The sequence below is a fragment of the Haliaeetus leucocephalus genome, unplaced genomic scaffold (assembly GCF_000737465.1).
Source record: "Haliaeetus leucocephalus isolate CR32 unplaced genomic scaffold, Haliaeetus_leucocephalus-4.0 Scaffold351, whole genome shotgun sequence".
In the NCBI taxonomy this organism is placed as follows: domain Eukaryota; kingdom Metazoa; phylum Chordata; class Aves; order Accipitriformes; family Accipitridae; genus Haliaeetus; species Haliaeetus leucocephalus.
The window spans coordinates 7084916-7103774 of record NW_010972787.1 but is presented as its reverse complement, the minus strand read 5'-3'; the positions used below and the strand labels follow the sequence as shown (position 1 = coordinate 7103774).

The window sequence follows — 18859 nt, the reverse complement described above, 5'->3', positions numbered from 1 at the left end:
TAGTTTATGGTTTGGACATGATCTAAAACATCTGGCCGACTAGAAGTGATAAACTGGCAAAAGCTTATGGCATTAGTGAGACCTGGCACACTACTGATCCCAATCTTCATCTTTTGAGGCTTCGCATTATTTAAGGTTTTGGGCGGTTCTTGTAAAATTTGGTTTACAATTTTCAATTAGACAGGCCAGCAGAGATCTAGTCAGAGATGGGATATAACTTTACCATCAAAACTTCATAGAAAAATACTTCCAATAATAGACTTTTAAAATGAGAATTTTTCCAGTCCCAAAATAGTCTTTCTGGTTTAGCACCTCATTTTAGTCTGACAGCCTGTCATATTTTACTGCCTTCATACTGCTTCCAAGAATGTGAAGAGCTGTTTGGATGTCATGTAGGTGAAGTTAGTTTGTTCTGCTTTAAAACAAATGTACAAGAATAATGCAGTATAAACCTGGTTCAAAGTCAGGGGAAGGATACTCATTAGCAGCTGTGGGTTTCGTTTGCATCCCTAGAGAACAGCGAGTTCGACACTGCGTGCTTTATGCTGAAGATGTATCTTTTTTGTTGTAGTGAACAGATGAGAAAAACGTCATAGGGAGAGCTTTTTTATCCAGATTTTTTTCAAGGCGCGTGTTGTCTGCATTGCAGAGTAGCTCCTGGAGCTGCCTAAACAGAAGCACGACTCTGTGTGCCCCAGGCTGAGGGATGAGACCAGGAGGGCTCTGGGGCTGCCGCTGCCTCGGAGAGCTTGGGGGAAGGCAGAGACAGTGGTGCGGGCTGGGGGTTGTCAGTTTTGGGGTGCCTCTGATGGCAAAGGCAATGAAGATAGTGGTTGCCACTGTAGGAAAGCTCACCTCAACTGTAGATGCTGAGGACTGAGCCTGGCTGCTCCTCCTCCCCACACCTCCACGGCTGCCTTCGCTGCCTGCCTTTGCCTGTGTTCAGACCCACCCTAAGTGATACCTCCAAATATTGGGGGCTTATTGTTATTTTAAGCATGGTGGCTAGCTATCTGTAGTTACGTTCCTGAAACATAGATCTTGTTGGATGTACCTGGTCTGTGAAGTTTATAGATTTTACTTAGTTCTCAGTGCAAAACTGAGGGCAGCACCAGATGTTTGCTGTCTTGGTTTCTTAAATGGCTGACATTGCTGTCATACCCAGCTACTTCCCAGTCTTTACTGTGTGTATCTTGACACCATCTCTGCAAGTCAGGATCCCTCTACTTGGACCTTTCAAAACCCTTTTTTTCCTAAACAGTCACTGTGGACATCAGTCCTACACAGTTCAGTGCACAGGCAGTCCGCCCCATAGAAGCCAAGAGACACTGATGGGACTCATGAGCTCCCTAACATAGAGCAGGCTTTTATTCCTTACTTTTTAAGATGCTTGCTGCGGTCTTTACAATTAAGTGAAGGAGGCTGTTACGAAAGGACTGATGACCAATCTTTCGTAAACTAGGTTCAGGGAGACTTTACCACCCGTTGCTCACATGGAACAGCACAATCACATTAGGTCAAATAATGAGTAAAAGCACCTGCTTTTAACATGTGCCACTTGCTCTTTTCCAGAGTGAAGATTCAGATGAAGAAGACCTCTGTGCTATCAGCAATAAATGGACTTTCCAAAGAACCAGCAGACGATGGTCTCGGGTGGACGACATTGATGCATTGCTTCACCGGTCAGACAGACATGGATCTTCTGGGGACATTAAAATGAAAAATACAACAAGCAGCGAGAGCGTCCTTACAGATCTGAGTGAACCTGAGGTCTCATCTATTCACAGTGAGAGCAGTGGGGGAAGTGACAACAGGAGTCAATCTGGCATCAGCGGCACGACCAGGGAGACCTGCGACTGCTCTGGCCAGCACGATGTAGAAAGCACACTGCTGCAAGAGTCCACTGCAATAAATACTGCCCTGTCCCCCAGGGACAACCTGAAGAATGAGAAACCAACACGAACCAAAGCAAAAACCTTTCTAAAACGCATGGAGACACTAAAAGCAAAAGGCGTGCATGGGAAACTAAAAGGCTCGGGAAGAACAGGTCCTTTAGAGATAAGTGGACCTGTTCTCCAGTATGAGCCGAAATCCTTGAAAGACATGCACTGTGTACAGATAGTCAATGGCGATCTCCAAAACATGGGACAAGATTCAGTCAAAAGAGGACTTTCCTTTTCTGCCAAATCCAGCAGTGACAGCAGTCAGTCTGAAAACAGCAGCAGTGGGGTGAGCACACCATGTTTGAAGGAACGCAAATGCCATGAAGCAAACAAGAGAGGTGGAATGTACCTGGAGGACCTAGATGTTCTGGCAGGAACGGCCTTACGGCAAGTGGTGGACCAAAACCGCAAAAATGAATTTCATTCCCAAGAGGACTTGGTTGTGCATATTCCTAAGGATCACAAACCGGGGACCTTCCCAAAGGCACTTTCTATTGAAAGCCTCTCACCTACAGACAACAGTAACAGTGTAAACTGGAGGACAGGCAGCATCTCTTTGGGAAAACAGAACTGCTCCACACCAAAAGAGTCCGGATTGATGGCTTGCTGTCCTAAAGAGAGCAGAATTAGTATTTATGACAATGTGCCAGGTTCCCACTTGTATGCTAGTACTGGGGACCTCCTGGACTTAGAAAAAGATGTCCTTTTTCCTCATTTAGATGACATTTTGCAACATGTCAATGGACTCCAGGAGGTGGTAGATGGCTGGTCAAAGAATGTGTTGCCAGGTCTGCCAGTTGATGATGTGTCAGTCAGGGAATCTCCATCATTGCCTTTCCAGTCACCCACACAGATCACTCTTGATTTTGAAGGAAACTCTGTGTCTGATGGCCGGACTACACCGAGTGACATGGACAGAGATGGAACATCCCTGAATGAATCCGAAGCCACTGGTGTTAGGGACAGGAGAGACTCTGGGGTGGGAGCATCACTCACAAGGCCAAGCAGGTAGGTAGCAAAATTTTGTACACAAATCCATAGACTGTGAAATACTATATAATGAAGCAGAGGTTCTCAGCCTGGGAGTCAGAAGGTGTGGGGTACTGTTACAGTTGTACTCATCCTCTATGGGGATGATGACTTCCCAGGGAAGGGTGGCACTTTGGGAGAAGGGACATGCTGCTATGGAAATTCTTATGTGGAATCAATGGAGAATTGGTTTAACAGGGCAAACTAAGGCTTTTTCTTTCTCTCTTGATCCACTGATTACATAGTAGGATCCTGTATATGTTGTGGGATGTATTTTCAATTTGTCTTCTAAGTTATGCACCTCGGTATTTATGCATCAGTAGCCTTGTGCACTTTTTTTGTGCACTGGTCTGCTTTAAAAATGTGTCCCTTTGGACTCAGAGAGAATTTCCCTGTCCTGCCTCTGTCCCTTATGTGATGGGATGAAATGATGGTATACAATTAACTTCTTAATAAAAGTGAAAAGCGGGATTTCGTTCATAGTTTGCAGACCTGTTTTAAGTCAGAGGGATGAGTTCCTGTTGAGCCAAAGGAGCATGGTCCTGGGTAAAGGCCTTTGTAGATCCATACTGCTGTGTGTAGTGTGGCTTTGTATGTGCAAAAGCAGTGAGAAAATACTTGGTGTTTTCTGATCTGCTGTCAGTCTTGTCACATCCTCACAGAGGATTCTGCTGTGCCGTGGTTTGCTGCTGCCCTTGCTTGCTCATCACCATCACAAGCAAGTGAACTCGAGGAAACTACTGAGTAAATGAGCAGCGCCAAAGTTTTTAGGATTTGAGCCAGAACTGATGTTTAGCAAAAGAAGAAAGTGAGATGAGGTTTTTTTCTGATGTATCCAGTGTATAGAGAAAGTGCATTGGAGTAAAGAGAAGATGTGAGTGGCTCAATAGCTTGGTGGTTACGGCTCTTGCCAAGGAGACACAGGGTTCGATCCCTTCTCCAAAAAATCCGTCAGTATTTAATAATAGAGATATTTGGAGAACCTCATCTCCGAATACCTTGGTGGTCAGGCCAGTCCCCTGGGAGGTGAGGGACCAGGCATCAAATCCCAGTTCTGAGTCAGGGAGAGAACATTTGAATCTGGATCTCCCACATCCTGTTGGAAATGTGTGGGCTAAAGGGCATAGCAGGCAGCACTGCTTCCCTGACTACATGGATGGGACCCACACTCCCTTGTGAACCTAATGTTAAAAAATCAAAGCCTGGACATTTCCAAAATTAAAGAGATTGTGCAATTTGTTTTATTTGCCTCCAAGCTACATTTTCTTTCAGTTGACACACCACAAGTCATAATTTATGTGTGTGTATGTTTATCTATCTCACAGTATACCATCTTTTTCTGCCCCATTAAAGCAGTTGTCTCATTTTTCTATTGTTTCTTTTGCTAAAGGAGATTACGATGGCATAGTTTCCAAATCTCACATCGCCTGAGCCACTCCATCGCATCACTTCACATCAGCAATCAGTCAGCAGCCCAACTGAACCTACTGCAAAAATTTTCTCTGCTTCGTCTTACTGCCATCATGGAAAAGTACTCCATGTCAAACAAACATGGCTGGACCTGGTGAGTACCATCAATAACTGGAAAAGAGATATTTCTAGAAGAAAACAGTTTCTCCTAATTCTGTTATTCTGATAGTAAATTCAGTAAATACAGTTAGGAGGAACAATTGACTTCAACCGTAGAATTTGAAACTGTCCCTTTTAATCCATTGCTGCCTAACGACTCAGTGGCAAAGTCAGAAGTAGATACTGGAGATCGGACTTCATTCCTGTGCTCTAACAGAGAGACAACCCCGGACTCTCTAACAACACCTCAGTTCCAGAAAAATAAACAGGAGTAGGAGAGAGTGATTAAAAGTAGGAAATGTTTACAGTAAGTCTTCCCCAGAATTCGTTTTGTGATTCGAAAAGAAACAGCTGCTGCTGATACTTCATGTATTCGATATTGTTTTGTTTGTGCTTTAAAAGAAGGGTTACAACAAGTTATGGGACTTTTCTCTACAGCTCAAAAGATGCAAGCTTTAGCCTAGGCCTGGACCTGCATTAGAGGGAGGTTCCAGCCGTAGCGGCTGTAACAGGTACCTGGTTGCTCAGATAGTGGAGCGAAGGGCAGATGGACACGAGTGCTGGCAATGTGGCTCCTTCCGTAGCAACCAGCTACAGAAAATTGCATGTTTAATAGTATACAAACCCTGATGGGCCACGCAGACTGAGGTATACCAGAATGGAAATGGGCACAGATAAGAGATTGTAAGTATCTGAGAAATAATCAAAAGGATAACAGAAACTGTCCCGAATACACAGAGACACAGAGTCCAAAAATAATATGACTTGGTATTCACATTGTGATTTCCATGGTCAAAGCACTTGACCAAAATCCCACTAAGTTCAGCTGTAAGCTAGATAAGACAAGTTTTCCATTAGAAATGGAAAAACAGATACAAGGGACTACATAGGAGCTTCACCTCACTGACATCAGCCACTCCAAAAAGTTCTAAGTCTAATCTGAGCAAGTTGGGTCGGCTGTCTGTGGTCAGTGGAAAAAGACAGGCAACTCCAAAGGCAGCTCATTCTATCCAGGGCTGAGGGTTTGGGTCACCCTCCAGAGGTGCCTCATTCCACAGTGGGTATAGAGGCAGTTTGTACTGCTAACTCTTTCTAAATCTCTGTTAGAGAGCTAAAATTCACTAAGATGAACCCCCAGATGACTGTTCTCCTTTGGTGCAGCTCCCTGCAGCTAGCTGACCATGTCTGTACTGAAATGAATCTCACCTTGCCTAACTCCAAATAAACAGACTAGAAAACAGCAAATTCTAGATCCTGTTGTTTGTACAGAGGTTTTCCCTCCAGACAAATATTTCTTCAGTTTGTATAATCAGTCTCTAAGGATTTATAAGAGTGGAACTCTAAAGAGCTGTAAAGTTATATGCTGTATGCCTTCAGTAGGTCATTTAATCCAAATTTTATCTCCTTCCCACACAGATGAGAAAAATCTTTGTCACATTCAGGCCATATTCATCCTTTTTTTTTTTTTTTTTTAATTCCACTGTAGTCATGACTCTCAAAGGGAATCCAGTTTGTTCTTGTCTTCACCATCACTTTTGGAAGAAAGTGAGCTCACCAGCTTCACTTAAGTTACTCAACTAGAATAAATCATGTAACACCAGGGATGAATCTGGCACATAGGGATTTCCAGCCATCATTTATTACTGTAAATTGTTAGTCAATAGAAATACTAAATCATGTAACTGGTAGTATAAAAATCATTCAGCATGTTAGAGGACTTTTCTCTCAGATACCCTCTCCCCTATGCTTTGCTGTGCCATTCCTTTGAGTCCCTAATGGATGCTTTAAACCACGTTGGCTTCAGCTGGATGACAACTGCATAGTAAAAGTTTTCTGTTGGAACAGATTATTATGCTAAATCTTAGAGCCAGAGGCCACCTACTTATAAAAGTTGTCAAGAAATCTATCAATTGTACAGATTTTAAAGTGTCCATGTATTGTACGTTAAACATTATTTCACCATCTTTATAAAGAAGGAGGTGGCCCCAGTTACCAACTTCTGCCAGGAGTGTTACTCAGAGACTGCATAAATACTCTGATCTTTTCATGCAGCCTGTTCGTGTTAATTTTCAGGTCTGTGCCAAAGTTCATGAAGAGGATGAAAGTCCCTGACTACAAGGACAAGAATGTCTTTGGCGTGCCTCTGATAGTTCACGTCCAGAGAACAGGACAGCCTCTTCCCCAGAGCATACAGCAAGCACTACGCTACTTACGGAACAACTGTCTAGATCAGGTACTAACTTTACTCCAGGGACTCGGTTGATTTTTTCTGAAAAGCCACCCTAAGAAAGCAATGGTGAAGCTTTTTGTACTTGGTAGCAGGATTATTTGAAGGTTGTTATATCCCATGTTGGGCCCAGACCTCCTCTGCTGATTTGAGACCTGGTGCCAATACTAATAGTTTGCCATTTTGAGATTTGTATCCAGCTACTCTGTTGAATTCTTGTAGCTATAACAGTCCTGCTGATTAGTATACAACAGCCTACCTCAAAGAATGACATGAAATCTTCATGTCTATTGAACCAGAGCTCAGGACTCCCAGCTTCTACCTGTATCTGCTTGACTGTTGCCACTGAGGGTTAACTGCATTCACCATTTCACAAGATACGGGACAAAAGGTTTTATTTACTTAGCAAAGTAAGAAAAGTCCAAGAATAGAGAGCAAACTCAGCAAAATATTCAAAGTATTCTGTTGACAAAGTCAGATATATCCAGATAGAGTTAGGTCAGCAGCGGTTCAATGCCAAAGCCATTACGGTACGTTTCCTTTTATAGTGATCTTAGCTGCAACAAGCCAGCTGGGAGACCCTCATGCTCAAAGGGTTCAAAATGTTTCCCTTTAGCTACAGAGCAGGGGCATACCAATCATAATTTTACTGTTCTTCCCCTAAGGATGAGGATATGTATCTTTATGAACATAGGACTGGGAGAAATCCGCTGGCTGATGGAGTTCAGTCCTCTACTATTATTGACCTGATGTCGTATGACCTCTTCCATAACTGCCTTTACATAGTTGCAAGTTCAAAAGGAGCAACCAGTGTTTTATGCTGCAGACTTTGCTGCTTTCCTAGCTCTGAGCACACAAAAAGGGTGAAAGTGGTCAGTTCTGAATCTTTCCATTTTCTGATCACCATTATGGTTACTGTTCAGCTTGTTTTGTTGGGTGACAGTCATCTTCCCCAAAATGGAAGTCTAAAAATTAAATGCCTAGCTGTGAATCACAGCTGTTTCCCTTTACAGCGAGTGGGGAGACACAGGTCCTTCCTATCCTTTCTCTCTGTTGACCGTGAAGAGATTCTGTAGTGATCAGACCTTGACATGTAACTCCTGGGTGTCATAAGTGAGGTGAGATGAGTTCTGCCTACCATACGTAGCACAGGAGTTGAGGGATGGGAGGAATAGCCTGTTGGAAATGTATTAATGGAAGATGCATAGAGACAACTAGAAGCAATATATTCAGTAGCTAACATGCTGTGTTAATCTGGGTTTGTGTACTGAGCAGGGAAACCCAGTATAGGAGGAAAAGTGATGCAGCAAGTCTGGAATCAGTGATGGGACTGGAGGAGGAGACACTTGCCCAAGTATGAGGAACAGGAGATATGGGGATAGGGATGGGCTTGTCACGTAAGAAGCAGAGCAATAGGAAGGGAGAGAAAAGGGAGGAGGGATAAATGGGAGAGAAAGTAAAAGGGAGGGTAAAACCAAAGAGAAGGAGAAAGCTCTTGAGATATTTGAAGCGGTCAAAAGGAGTGTCCATGGGCAGTCTCAGACAAATATCTGCTCCGAGAGGGAGGGTTTACTTGCTGGTAAGAATCAGAGCTACATGAAGGGCCACTTCAACTCAGCTTGTGTTTCCACTCAGAGTGGAATTGGGAAAATATGGAATAGAAAATGAAGGAGGAGAAGTACAGGTTGGGACCATTTAAAATATCTTTCCACCAAAAACCTTTCTGGGCCGGAACCCTCCAGGCAATTCAGCTTCTCTGCTTTACAGTCACTTCCTTTGTTCCCATTTAATTCAAAGTCTCCTAATGCCCGGCCAGAGGTCTGAGCAGCCTCCAGTCTTGCCCAGCATCTTGCTTATGTGTCCCTTCCATGCACTGCAGAAGTGCAGTCTAGATCCCTGAACAGGCATCAGAGCTTCTACTGCACGTGCTTGGTAAAGTTGAGGTTGCTCTAAATCATTGTAAGGTCTGGCTCCTGGCACTGAAATGTCTAAGATGGTGTGAGGAGCCTCACCGTTATTTGTAGGATATATTATTCAATTTCAGCTTGTGAAATAGAAACTGGTTTGCCTTTGTCAACTGCATCTTTATTTCTGTCATGCATCATATGGCTACTTGCAGGGCAGATGATCCACAGCATGAGGATAATAAAGAGATTGAGCCAGACTAACCTCTGATAAATCACTGGATTTATAGTCTCATTGTATTTACAGAATGAGTCTGTAATAGGCTCTGAACAGAGCCTAAAACATCTTCTTCTATCAAGTGAAAAACGGTCCTCTTTTGGCTAATTACTATTTTTTCCAAGAAAAAGGAAAATAGGATTTTGGATAAATATCATTGAACAAAAACAGAGATTGAGAGTAGCAGAATGACATGCAGCAGAAGATTGTGCAGGTGAGATTTGATGTCTGACCTCTCAAATCAGACTTAGCTGGAAGTTTTTAAAGGTTCTTTATGCCAGCAAGGACATTTTCCATCAAAAGCAGAGAACTGAGCCTCTGCTGTCCCATTTATCTACCACATGCCAAAACTGCATTTTTTTGATAGAATTACCATGTGTACTTCTGCATCTTCAGCACACATCTCTAAGAGGAAAAAGAGATTTAAAAAGAAGAGAAGGGGAAAGGGAAAACCAAATGAAAAGAGCCAGATGCTCTTTCTTGTATTCTCTTGTCAGAACAAAGAGCCTGTGAACAGAAATACAGTGCACTGGGATGTACACAGGGCACGCTCCAGTTCTCTACTTCCTACACATAAATGTAGCTCACAAGTGATGCTAAATTCATCAATAAGAAGCCATAGCAGAAGAGCTGCCTCACAGCCAGTCTGGTGTAGCAGTTCATCTCCCTATAAATAAATACATCCCCTCACAGAGCTGTGGAGTGTGTGATTTATGTAATTAGTGTCATTAATGTGTGAGTTAACAAAAGTCCTATATACCGTACAGTTGAGAATGGGAGGTGTTCTAGGGAGAGGAGGGTCCTACATGAACTCTGTGCTGGCAGAGTAAGGGGAAGAAGGCCAGAAGGCATTATTTCTTTGCTTTTACACATTTTTGTTGGTGGACTACACCATGCAGAAAGCTAAACTGACCACGAGCAAGACAGTGGGCACAGGGGAACAGAAGTCTGTAATTCCAAACCTGAAACACACCTTCTTCATAGGTCTTTTTCAGTATTTCACCTTTGCCCCTGCAAAACTGAAGGAAACCAGTGCTAACACTTCCCAAATAAAATACTGTAAACTCACTTGGGAATAAATAATGTGGTCGAGGCTCAGGAATTCTCCCTGGGGGAATTCCACTGGTGAGAAGGACGGAAAAGGGCAGCACTGCCATGAAGGCATCATTTGAAGAATTACTGCTTCCTTTAGAATAGAACACAAACAAGATAAAAATGTGTCTTAGTGACACTGCACAAGTAATCCCTCTGTGGCCCCCACTTTCGAACTGGGGTTTTCACTGGGATTTGGGGGAACTGTTGGAAACAGAGAGCAGGAAGGGGAAAAAATAGATTTGGTCTTGATTTTAGAGCTCTACCAGGATGTACTAATCTTTTGCCACAGCATTTATTACTTAGCTGAGCATAATATTTTCTTGTTAGTCTTCAAAATATAGACCCAAATAAACATGAGGAACCAGATTCTCAGCTGGAGTAAATCAACAGACAGTCGCCCAAGCCAAGCAAGCCATGCTGATTTATAGCAGCTGTGCATCTTGCTTAAACTCTTCAGGCAGCAGGGAAACCACTTGCACTCTGAACTCTCCCTCTAGGAAGGGATACAGAGCAGCAGTGGTTTTAACTCTTACAGTCCTGTCATGAGACCATGCACTTGCCTATGACGCTTGTGGGCAAGTTCGCGACCATCGCATTTGCATGTTTTCCTTGTTCTTGCATAGAGTAAAATAAGGAACCCAAGCTTCGGTCATGATCAAAGTCCCCTGTAATAGATTTTTATATATATATTCTTTAAGTAATGTTTTCTTTTTACCTAATTCAATATCGTGCCTTTTTAGGTGGGTCTGTTTCGAAAATCTGGAGTGAAATCCCGAATCCAGGCCCTACGTCAGATGAATGAGAGCTCCCCAGAAAACGTCAGCTATGAAGACCAGTCGGCATATGATGTGGCAGACATGGTAAAGCAATTTTTCAGGGACTTGCCAGAACCTCTCCTCACAAGTAAGCTAGGAGAGACTTTTCTACACATCTACCAATGTAAGTTGCAATATTTTTATTATTATAAACAATTAGAAAATATTATCTAATAATATATTGTAAATAATTTTGGTATGTTAACACTGGATGGGATTCTTTCTGGTTACCTTTGAGATGTACAAAAGAACCTCTCTGCCCTCAAAATCTTTCACTAAGATTTTTAGAACCGCCTAAAGGTTTCAGAGTCAGAATACTAGCAATTTTAATGGAAATACAGCATTCAAATGTTGAAAAGCTTTGAAAATATCAGCCTCACAACTGGAAAGAAGCCAGAAGGACAGGCTGCCATGGACATAAAAAGCACGAAGACTCACATTTTTGTCAGATTTCTTTAAGCTGTGGGCCCATTTCATGCAGACATCTCAATACAAGTGAGTCTTCTGGGCATGGAGAAGTGGTACTTGACCATGAGAACACATGCCTGTGCAGTCCCCTTCCTTGCTGTGACTTTTGATTTGCCTTTTCATTATAGTTAATAAAATGTACGTGCAAGAAACAAGCTGCCTTCATTTAGATCTTCAGCTTTTATGTAAAGATCTCATAGAGAAAGAAAAAAACCCAGAGGGTTTCTTCTTTTCATTTCAGCATAAGCAGTCTTCAGCAAAATCTGAGGCACAAACGCATCAGAATGATGAAAAATCCCTGTATATCAGGAAATGACTGTGTATCTCTTCTCCAGACTGAGGGAGAAATAAACAAGGAGGAAAACACTGGAAAGCCAGAGGAATTAGAGTGTTTTCCTGACAATGTCCATTATGAAGGCCAGTCAGCCAGTGCTCTGGCAGATACAGAAAAGCGTACCCGGCTAGCCTAAGCCAAGTAATTGGAAGCACTAAAGAGAAGTGTGTCTAGTCTTTTCACTTGCAGACGTTTCAGCCGCCAAAACAATAGAAAGCCATTTTTAAACACTGTATAATCCCAGTGCTAAAGAATCTAAGTTACTTCCGTTGCCTCCCTTTACTGTAAAAATCTGTCTGTGGTGCACAGTCACTAATGTATTTAACATCACAGTGTCTGTAGCTGGTAGAGAAATGCTGTGATCTTCCACACGAGAGACAGCATCGCAAATAAATTTAGTGGATTTGGTCATACATGATGTCTTGGGACGCAAGTGAACTGAAACAGTTGGTGCCTAGCCCTGGACCATCATTTCCTCCTCTTCTTTCCTGCTCACAAGTTGCAGGTCTTGTATGCTTATGTACACATCAATGAGCTTGTTCAGAAAAGCAACAGACATTCTTGGTGCTAATAAAATGGCAATCAATCACAATTGTTTCCATAGTGAAGTAGCCATGGAGAAGATTATCCACATGTCCTTGGAAAAAAATCACCTTTAAACTATTACTTGATGAAAATTGGGAATGTCCTATCTTGGCACAGGAGCGACTGCAAGTAAACTACCCCCTTGCTAAAGGAAGAGAGACATGGCAGATCTCAATGTCATCGGTGTTATTAGGTCTGTAGCCAGAACAACTCCCCATCTCTGAGTCAGGAGCCTGGCGTGAGGATTCACAACAGCCACGAGGCTGAATGGTGAAACATTGCTGTTAGACAACAACAACAACAAAAAAGTAAAAAGGGACATGGGCTGACTCTGTAACCCTACGTGGTACTGCAGTGGGAAGTCTGAAGAACTCTTCTTTACACTGATTGGAGGGGGGGGAAAAGTGCTAGGAAAGATTTTCTTGAACTGCACCAGTAGTTTAAAGGATTTCAGAAAGACTTGAGGATGGGTCTGTTTAAACCAAAGTGGGAACAGGAAAAGATGGGCTCTGTAGATACTGGAGGCCAGTGTTTGGATTAAGAATGAGTAGCAGTGGGGTTTTTTCCATGTGACCAACAACAAATATATTTTTCTGGTTTAGACGGTACTGACAAAACTCCTTTCACAGAAAGAAAAATGTTGAGAATTGCTGGGATACCAACTGTATTTCATAATGTCTGCAATTAAATAAATCTGTAGCTGGGAATTTTTCTTCCCCTTCATCCTGTTTAACAAATTATTAATGTGAAGTTAGGAAGGATTTTTCCTCTCTTAGTGTATTGGCAAGGGATTTCCTATTTTCTGGGACTCACTGAAGATCTTTCTCATATATCCAGCATGGCTTGTTTTGCTGTAACACAGAGGACTGGGGATGAGATGACTAGTGTAGTAGTCTATATGGCATAGCATTGAAGAAACTTTCCTCATTTCCCTAAACTCTCAGTTGCCTAATGTTTACCTATGACTGGAAGGGCTGGCCAGTCTTCTCTATGTGTGAGACCCACCAGTGCAACAGTACAGGTGAGGGAGTACCAGGAGGCTATGTGGGGAGAAAAGACACGTTGCACGGGTTTAGCAAAGGCTCCTCTTACTTCTCAGGAAGACCTGGCCTTGCTGCTTCTAGAAAATCAGAAGCATTGGGCTGTGTTCAGCTTGTCATTCGTGTCTGAAAGCTTTTAAAATAAAGTGCTTGTACAAGGCTAGCAGGCAGAGCTTAAAAGCTGGCTGTTCCCTCTGCGGTAAATCTGCTTTTGTTCTTCTTCTGTTCAATCATATATAGAGCGTAAGTAATACCCAGAGGAGGGCTCCAAGTCCAAACTGAGAAAACTTACAGTAGCCTTAGAAATGAATCTGTCTGAGGTGCTATTTAAGCATATCCATTATCACTTTCATTAAACTCTTTTACACTTCAGGATGCAAGTGTAAGTATTTTCCCAAAGTTTTTGAATTTTTGAACCGTCTTCCCAGGGGACAAAAGAAACCTGAAAAATACCATTTAAAGATAGGAGTACTGAGTACTACTCTCTCTTCCTAAACTTTAAAAGAAGTTCAGTCTCTTTCTCGGGGAACAGCCTTTCAAATGAACAGAGAAATATCGTACGCTAGCTAGGCGAGCTGTGCATGACGGATGAGCAAATACCACGACCCTCCAACAACCAGCTGGTCTTTGCCCCTTCGTCCCCAGTCACCTGCCTCTCCAGAAAGCCATTCCCAGAGTGCGAATGCCTGTGCTAACTCTATCTTGTTCCTGGCTCCTTATCAGATCTTACAACTGACCCCCCACCCCGAACGGCACCTGCTTTTTTTTCAGACGTCCCCAAGGAGCAGCGGCTGCAGGCAGTGCAGGCAGCCATCATGCTGATGTCTGACGAGAACCGGGAGGTTTTGCAGACTCTGCTGTGCTTCCTGAGCGACGTCACCTCCGTGGAGGAGAATCAGATGACTCCTATGAACGTAGCTGTTTGTCTGGCCCCTTCCCTCTTCCATCTCAACATAGTGAAGAAAGAAAGCTCACCGAGGCAAGTTTCTTCTCAACTCTATAAATAGTCATATCCTTAACACAAAATGATGCTTTCAGTGTTTCTAAAGGTATGCAGGATAAAATTTTCCAAAGCATCTGCTTTCCAGCACGTTACACAGGGCATGGCTTCAGTGAGAGGGGAAAGCCTGTGCTGCAGAGCCAGGAGCACACTTGGACATGCACAGAAGGTGTTTTCACAAGCCCAGCAGGCATTTCTGGCTGGCTGTTGTGAATATGCAGTGCCTGCTTTCCATGTGAAATTTCAGTGGGGCACTAGTGAGTTTTGTACAAGTAATGTTGGCTTCTTTGAAGGGAAAGGGCCTGACTTTGCTGGGGCTGAAGTGAAAGATTGACCATGTTTCAAAGGATTTTAATATGTAGATTTTCAGTGACTGGTTTTTCACTCTGTATTTTCTGGCTACATTCTGCCACTTGGGAAACCAAGTTTATTTCAGGCCACATCAAGATGGTGTGTAACACAGCGAGTGTAGACCAAACAGGGTGTAGACCCTGTTAAACATTAGTGGTCTCAATTACATGTCCCTCCTGACTTCTTTTTCCCCATCTGGTTCAGAATAAACTGAGGTTCTTGGTCACGTATGTGTACAACCAGTGTCTGAGCAAGCACTTTAAGGAGTAACAACGTAAACCACTGTACATCATGTCTGTTAGAAATCCATTTCAAAATGTACACCACCTAATGCAGGACATGCATAACCTTTCCTGCTTTTACCTTTGGCTCAACAATATTTTAGGTAAACATTTTTCCTTTAAAAAAGGCCCAACAGTCTGAGCAACCTTTGTGATAAATAAAAACTAAAGATAGGCTTTTCTCTCTGGTGTTCTGAACATCCTGCTGCTGTTAGCTTTCATATTTAAAAGTTTCAGCTCTTTTTACCTGAGACACTGAATTCAATTACAGAGTAATACAGAAAAAATATGCAACAGGGAAGCCAGATCAGAAGGACCTCAGTGAAAACCTGGCAGCTACTCAGGGACTTGCTCACATGATAATGGAATGCAACAAACTTTTTGAGGTGAGTGAGACACTCAAACGGCATTATTCATGCCCCCATAATGCAGCATCCTTTGAAGTATTTATGTTTATGCTTACGTTTTCTGTCTTGTCTCAGCTCAGAGATTGATGGTGCCTCACTTATTTGTAAACTTGCTCTATCTAAAGTTTATTTATCTCATTTCTTTATGACTATTCCCTTCTAGCATTCAAAGACGCAACTATTAAAAGTGCAGGGTAATTATTCTGTGGCAGTGTTCAACCCAAACTACTGGTTTAGGAAATTTTAGTCTAATTAAAATCAGAATCTGCTGGTTTAACATTTCATTTTATTATAATGCTTTTAACACCTCAGTTAAAACTTATTCATCTCAAAAAGAAGAGCTGGTACACTTTATTTCTGTGTGTCGTGCAATAAAGCTAAAATCACATAGCAATATGCAGTCATTCCTGCAGCTACTTTCACTGCAGGTGGAGGAGAGATAATGCTCGTATCTCCCTTCCCCCGAAGCACAAGGTGACATTTCTGGGGCCTAGAGGAGTAACACAGGTGTATTGATATACAGTTGATCAGCCTAATACCATTCTGCATGAGTAGTGCTATTCTGAGCTGGTTCATTATACTACTTCGATTTCTCGTCTTGTATAAGAAGCAAAGACAGAAATAGGTATCCATTTTACAGACCGTAAGCTCATGGCAATTGGATCCGGAATGGTCCATCAGCCTAGAAACACACTGCCTTAAGGAAAAACTCTCAGCAGGAGGTTTTCCCCATGGGTTTTCCCTCCCTTCTGTGGCACAGGTCCCGCACGAGATGGTCACCCAGTCCCGAAACTCCTATGTTGACGCAGAAGTGCATTCTCCCACCCTAGACGAGCTCGGAAAACAAGTGGATGAGGAAGGAGGGAACTATCAGATGTACCTGGAAAGTCTCATGCAGAATCTCCAGAAAGAAGCAAAAGAGAAATTCAAAGGATGGGTCACGTGTTCCAGTATAGAGAACACAGAACTCGCCTACAAAAAGGTAATTTGGGGAGACGTGGAAGAAGCAGTAAAGAAACCAAAGCAAAATACAGCCTAGCTATGGGACACTCTGACTTGTTGCCTGGCTAAATACGTACCCTTCTGTCTGGTCAGGACACAAAGTTTTTTTAGAAGACTACTAAAAGCAGTTAAAAATGTGATACAATAGTGATACAATCTCAAGTATGAGATTCCAGAAAAAGGCACACAAAGGAAGCTAAGGTCTCCAAAATGGGTAAAGTAAGTGATACAGCAAACAACGCAACCAGAGCACGAGCTGAGACTTTCAACAACAGATAACGTTACCTGGGTAAGCTCTTTGACTAGGGGAGAGGCAAAGCTTCTGACCGTCTCCTGTTGTTTGCCAGCATTTTGGAGAACACAGCCAGAACATAGGTATTAAAAAACCTCTTCAGGCTGCCCACTGCTCGACTTAGCCAGGCCATCCACATGGCCAGTTTTATCCCTGATCCTCTTGTCCTTGTTTCCGGTGGATTTTTGATATCTGCAACTTTTATCAAAATTTCTGAAGTTGTTCCAGGCTCCGTCACTTCTGCAGGGAAAGCCAAAGCACTGCAGCCAGGAGGGGGTTGCTGCAGGGTCCCTGCGGACAGCGGAGTTCAGGGCTGTTGGAAATGCAACGGCAAAACGGAGGTCTGCAAACCAGCAGCAGCTAGCGAGAGGAGGGGATGGGTTAGTTTGGTAGGGGAAGGGCACTGGGAGGAGTGTGGGGTCTGGACGGTGAGGGGGCAGGAGGCAGCATTACCCCTATTTGGGAAGGTGCGACCCCTCTGTTAGGGCAAAGAAATGACAATTACTCTGGTTTGTAGCCAGCTTCTGTGAGTGACCTCTCCAGGGAGGGACTGGGGGAGCCTGGGGAGGGAGTAGCGGGGCTCAGGCTTGGGATGGAGGAGAGGGGATGGGATGTGGGATGTGGGAGAGGGGATGCCCAGGTCTGGGGTCAAGGGCAGCTGGGACTGCAGAGGGGATGGGGAGTCCCCGGGGCTCTAGGGCAGGGGAACTGGGGAACCGAGAGCTTTGGGGAGAAGGAATTAGAACAACATAAAATAATTGAAGGTGGGAGCGGTGGAAGGTGGGTTTCTGGGGACACAATCCTGGGTCTGTGGGAGGTGCTGGAGGTTTCTGGAGCACTAGCATTGGTACGTGAGGATGCCATGGTAGGGAGGGGTTAGAAAAGCAGGGCTTGCCAGATCCAGTGCTTACTGTTAACTTGTTTGCTGCCTATGACCCCTAAAACCACGCAGAAAAGCTGTATGTGTGGAATTTAGGATATTCATCTTGTGCGTAGCCCAGCACTTTCCGCTCCCTTATTGCATGCTGTGGAGGTGTAACAAGTAACAGGAGCCGTGAGCTGGGAGGAGTTAGCAAGCAGTTTGCGTGTTCCTTCTTTGAAAGGCATTTTCCCAGTACCTCCCTTGCAGCTATTTTGAGGAGCAAACATCTGTGTACCTGACACATAACTGAATCAGCATGTTTTGCTCTTCCACCAATTAACTAGGAGGGTTAATGGACCCTCAGTCCCAGCTAGTGCATCATTTTGCCCAAGGTGGTAGCTTCATTTCAGCCCAGGGTTTCAGTCTCTGCTTTCATCTGTTTTTACTTCTGCACGCACATATTCTTCATTACTCTTACGATGCTTGGGGTTGAAAAAGTGTCTGTCATGCCAGAAATAATACAGCAACTCCACTGGCACTATGGGAACTGGTCCAAATATACACTGGTGTGAGAGCAGAAGTAATGTATCACTTCAGTTTTCCATCCAGGACTAGTATGCGTATGTTTTCCCATACAGTAGAGCAGCAGCAATAGCAATAATAGTAATGATTAGCAGGGAAATATGCATGCTCTTAAGCTAAAGGCAGATACCCATATCAAGATTTTGTCCTCAATTATCCTCTGCTGAACATAGGCATATAAATCATGGGGGTTTATGTTCTTTGTTGCTTTACTGCAGGTTGGGGATGGGAACCCGCTAAGGCTTTGGAAAGCCTCGGTGGAAGTTGAAGCCCCCCCATCAGTTGTCCTGAACCGAGTGCTGAGAGAACGTCACCTCTGGGATGAGGACTTCTTGCAGTGGAAGGTGGTCGAGAGCCTGGACAAGCAGACAGAAGTTTACCAGTACGTCTTGAACAGCATGGCTCCTCATCCCGTCCGAGACTTTGTCGTTCTAAGGTAAGCTAAGGCCAGTTCTCCAGCACTTTGCTTCCTGCAGTGCATACAAGGAAGATCTAGTCTTATCTCAGCCTTTGCATCTGTATAATTGTGCTTCGAGAACTCCACTTTTGGGCAGCAGTGTTGATTTCTCAAACTGAATTAAATTTGTACACCTAGAGCATGCTGACCTTTTCTCTGATGTAATTTGAGCAGCACATACTCCTGAGGCCATAAATATAATTTCATCCTTAGAACAGATGTCTGATAATAGCTGCTGTTCTCTTAGCTTTGTTTGTTGTCAAAACAGTGCAAATAGAACCCAATGGTTTTTTATACTGCTTTTGCTGTTCTCTGGGGAACGTTTGATGTTTAAGAGCC

General features: G+C 43.4%; 1 protein-coding gene across 2 annotated transcripts in view; it reads left to right on the top strand.

Moving 5' to 3' along the window:
- Window positions 1-18859, top strand: part of STARD13 (StAR-related lipid transfer (START) domain containing 13) — a 145507-nt gene that overhangs the window by 123259 nt on the left and 3389 nt on the right. For both annotated transcript variants that reach the window (XM_010572742.1, XM_010572741.1), the window contains exons 5-12: window positions 1573-2951; window positions 4363-4536; window positions 6615-6774; window positions 10785-10983; window positions 14058-14265; window positions 15190-15304; window positions 16086-16307; window positions 18282-18499. In XM_010572742.1, the coding sequence (XP_010571044.1) occupies window positions 1573-2951; window positions 4363-4536; window positions 6615-6774; window positions 10785-10983; window positions 14058-14265; window positions 15190-15304; window positions 16086-16307; window positions 18282-18499 (2675 nt within the window). The remainder of the gene's footprint in view (window positions 1-1572; window positions 2952-4362; window positions 4537-6614; window positions 6775-10784; window positions 10984-14057; window positions 14266-15189; window positions 15305-16085; window positions 16308-18281; window positions 18500-18859) is intronic.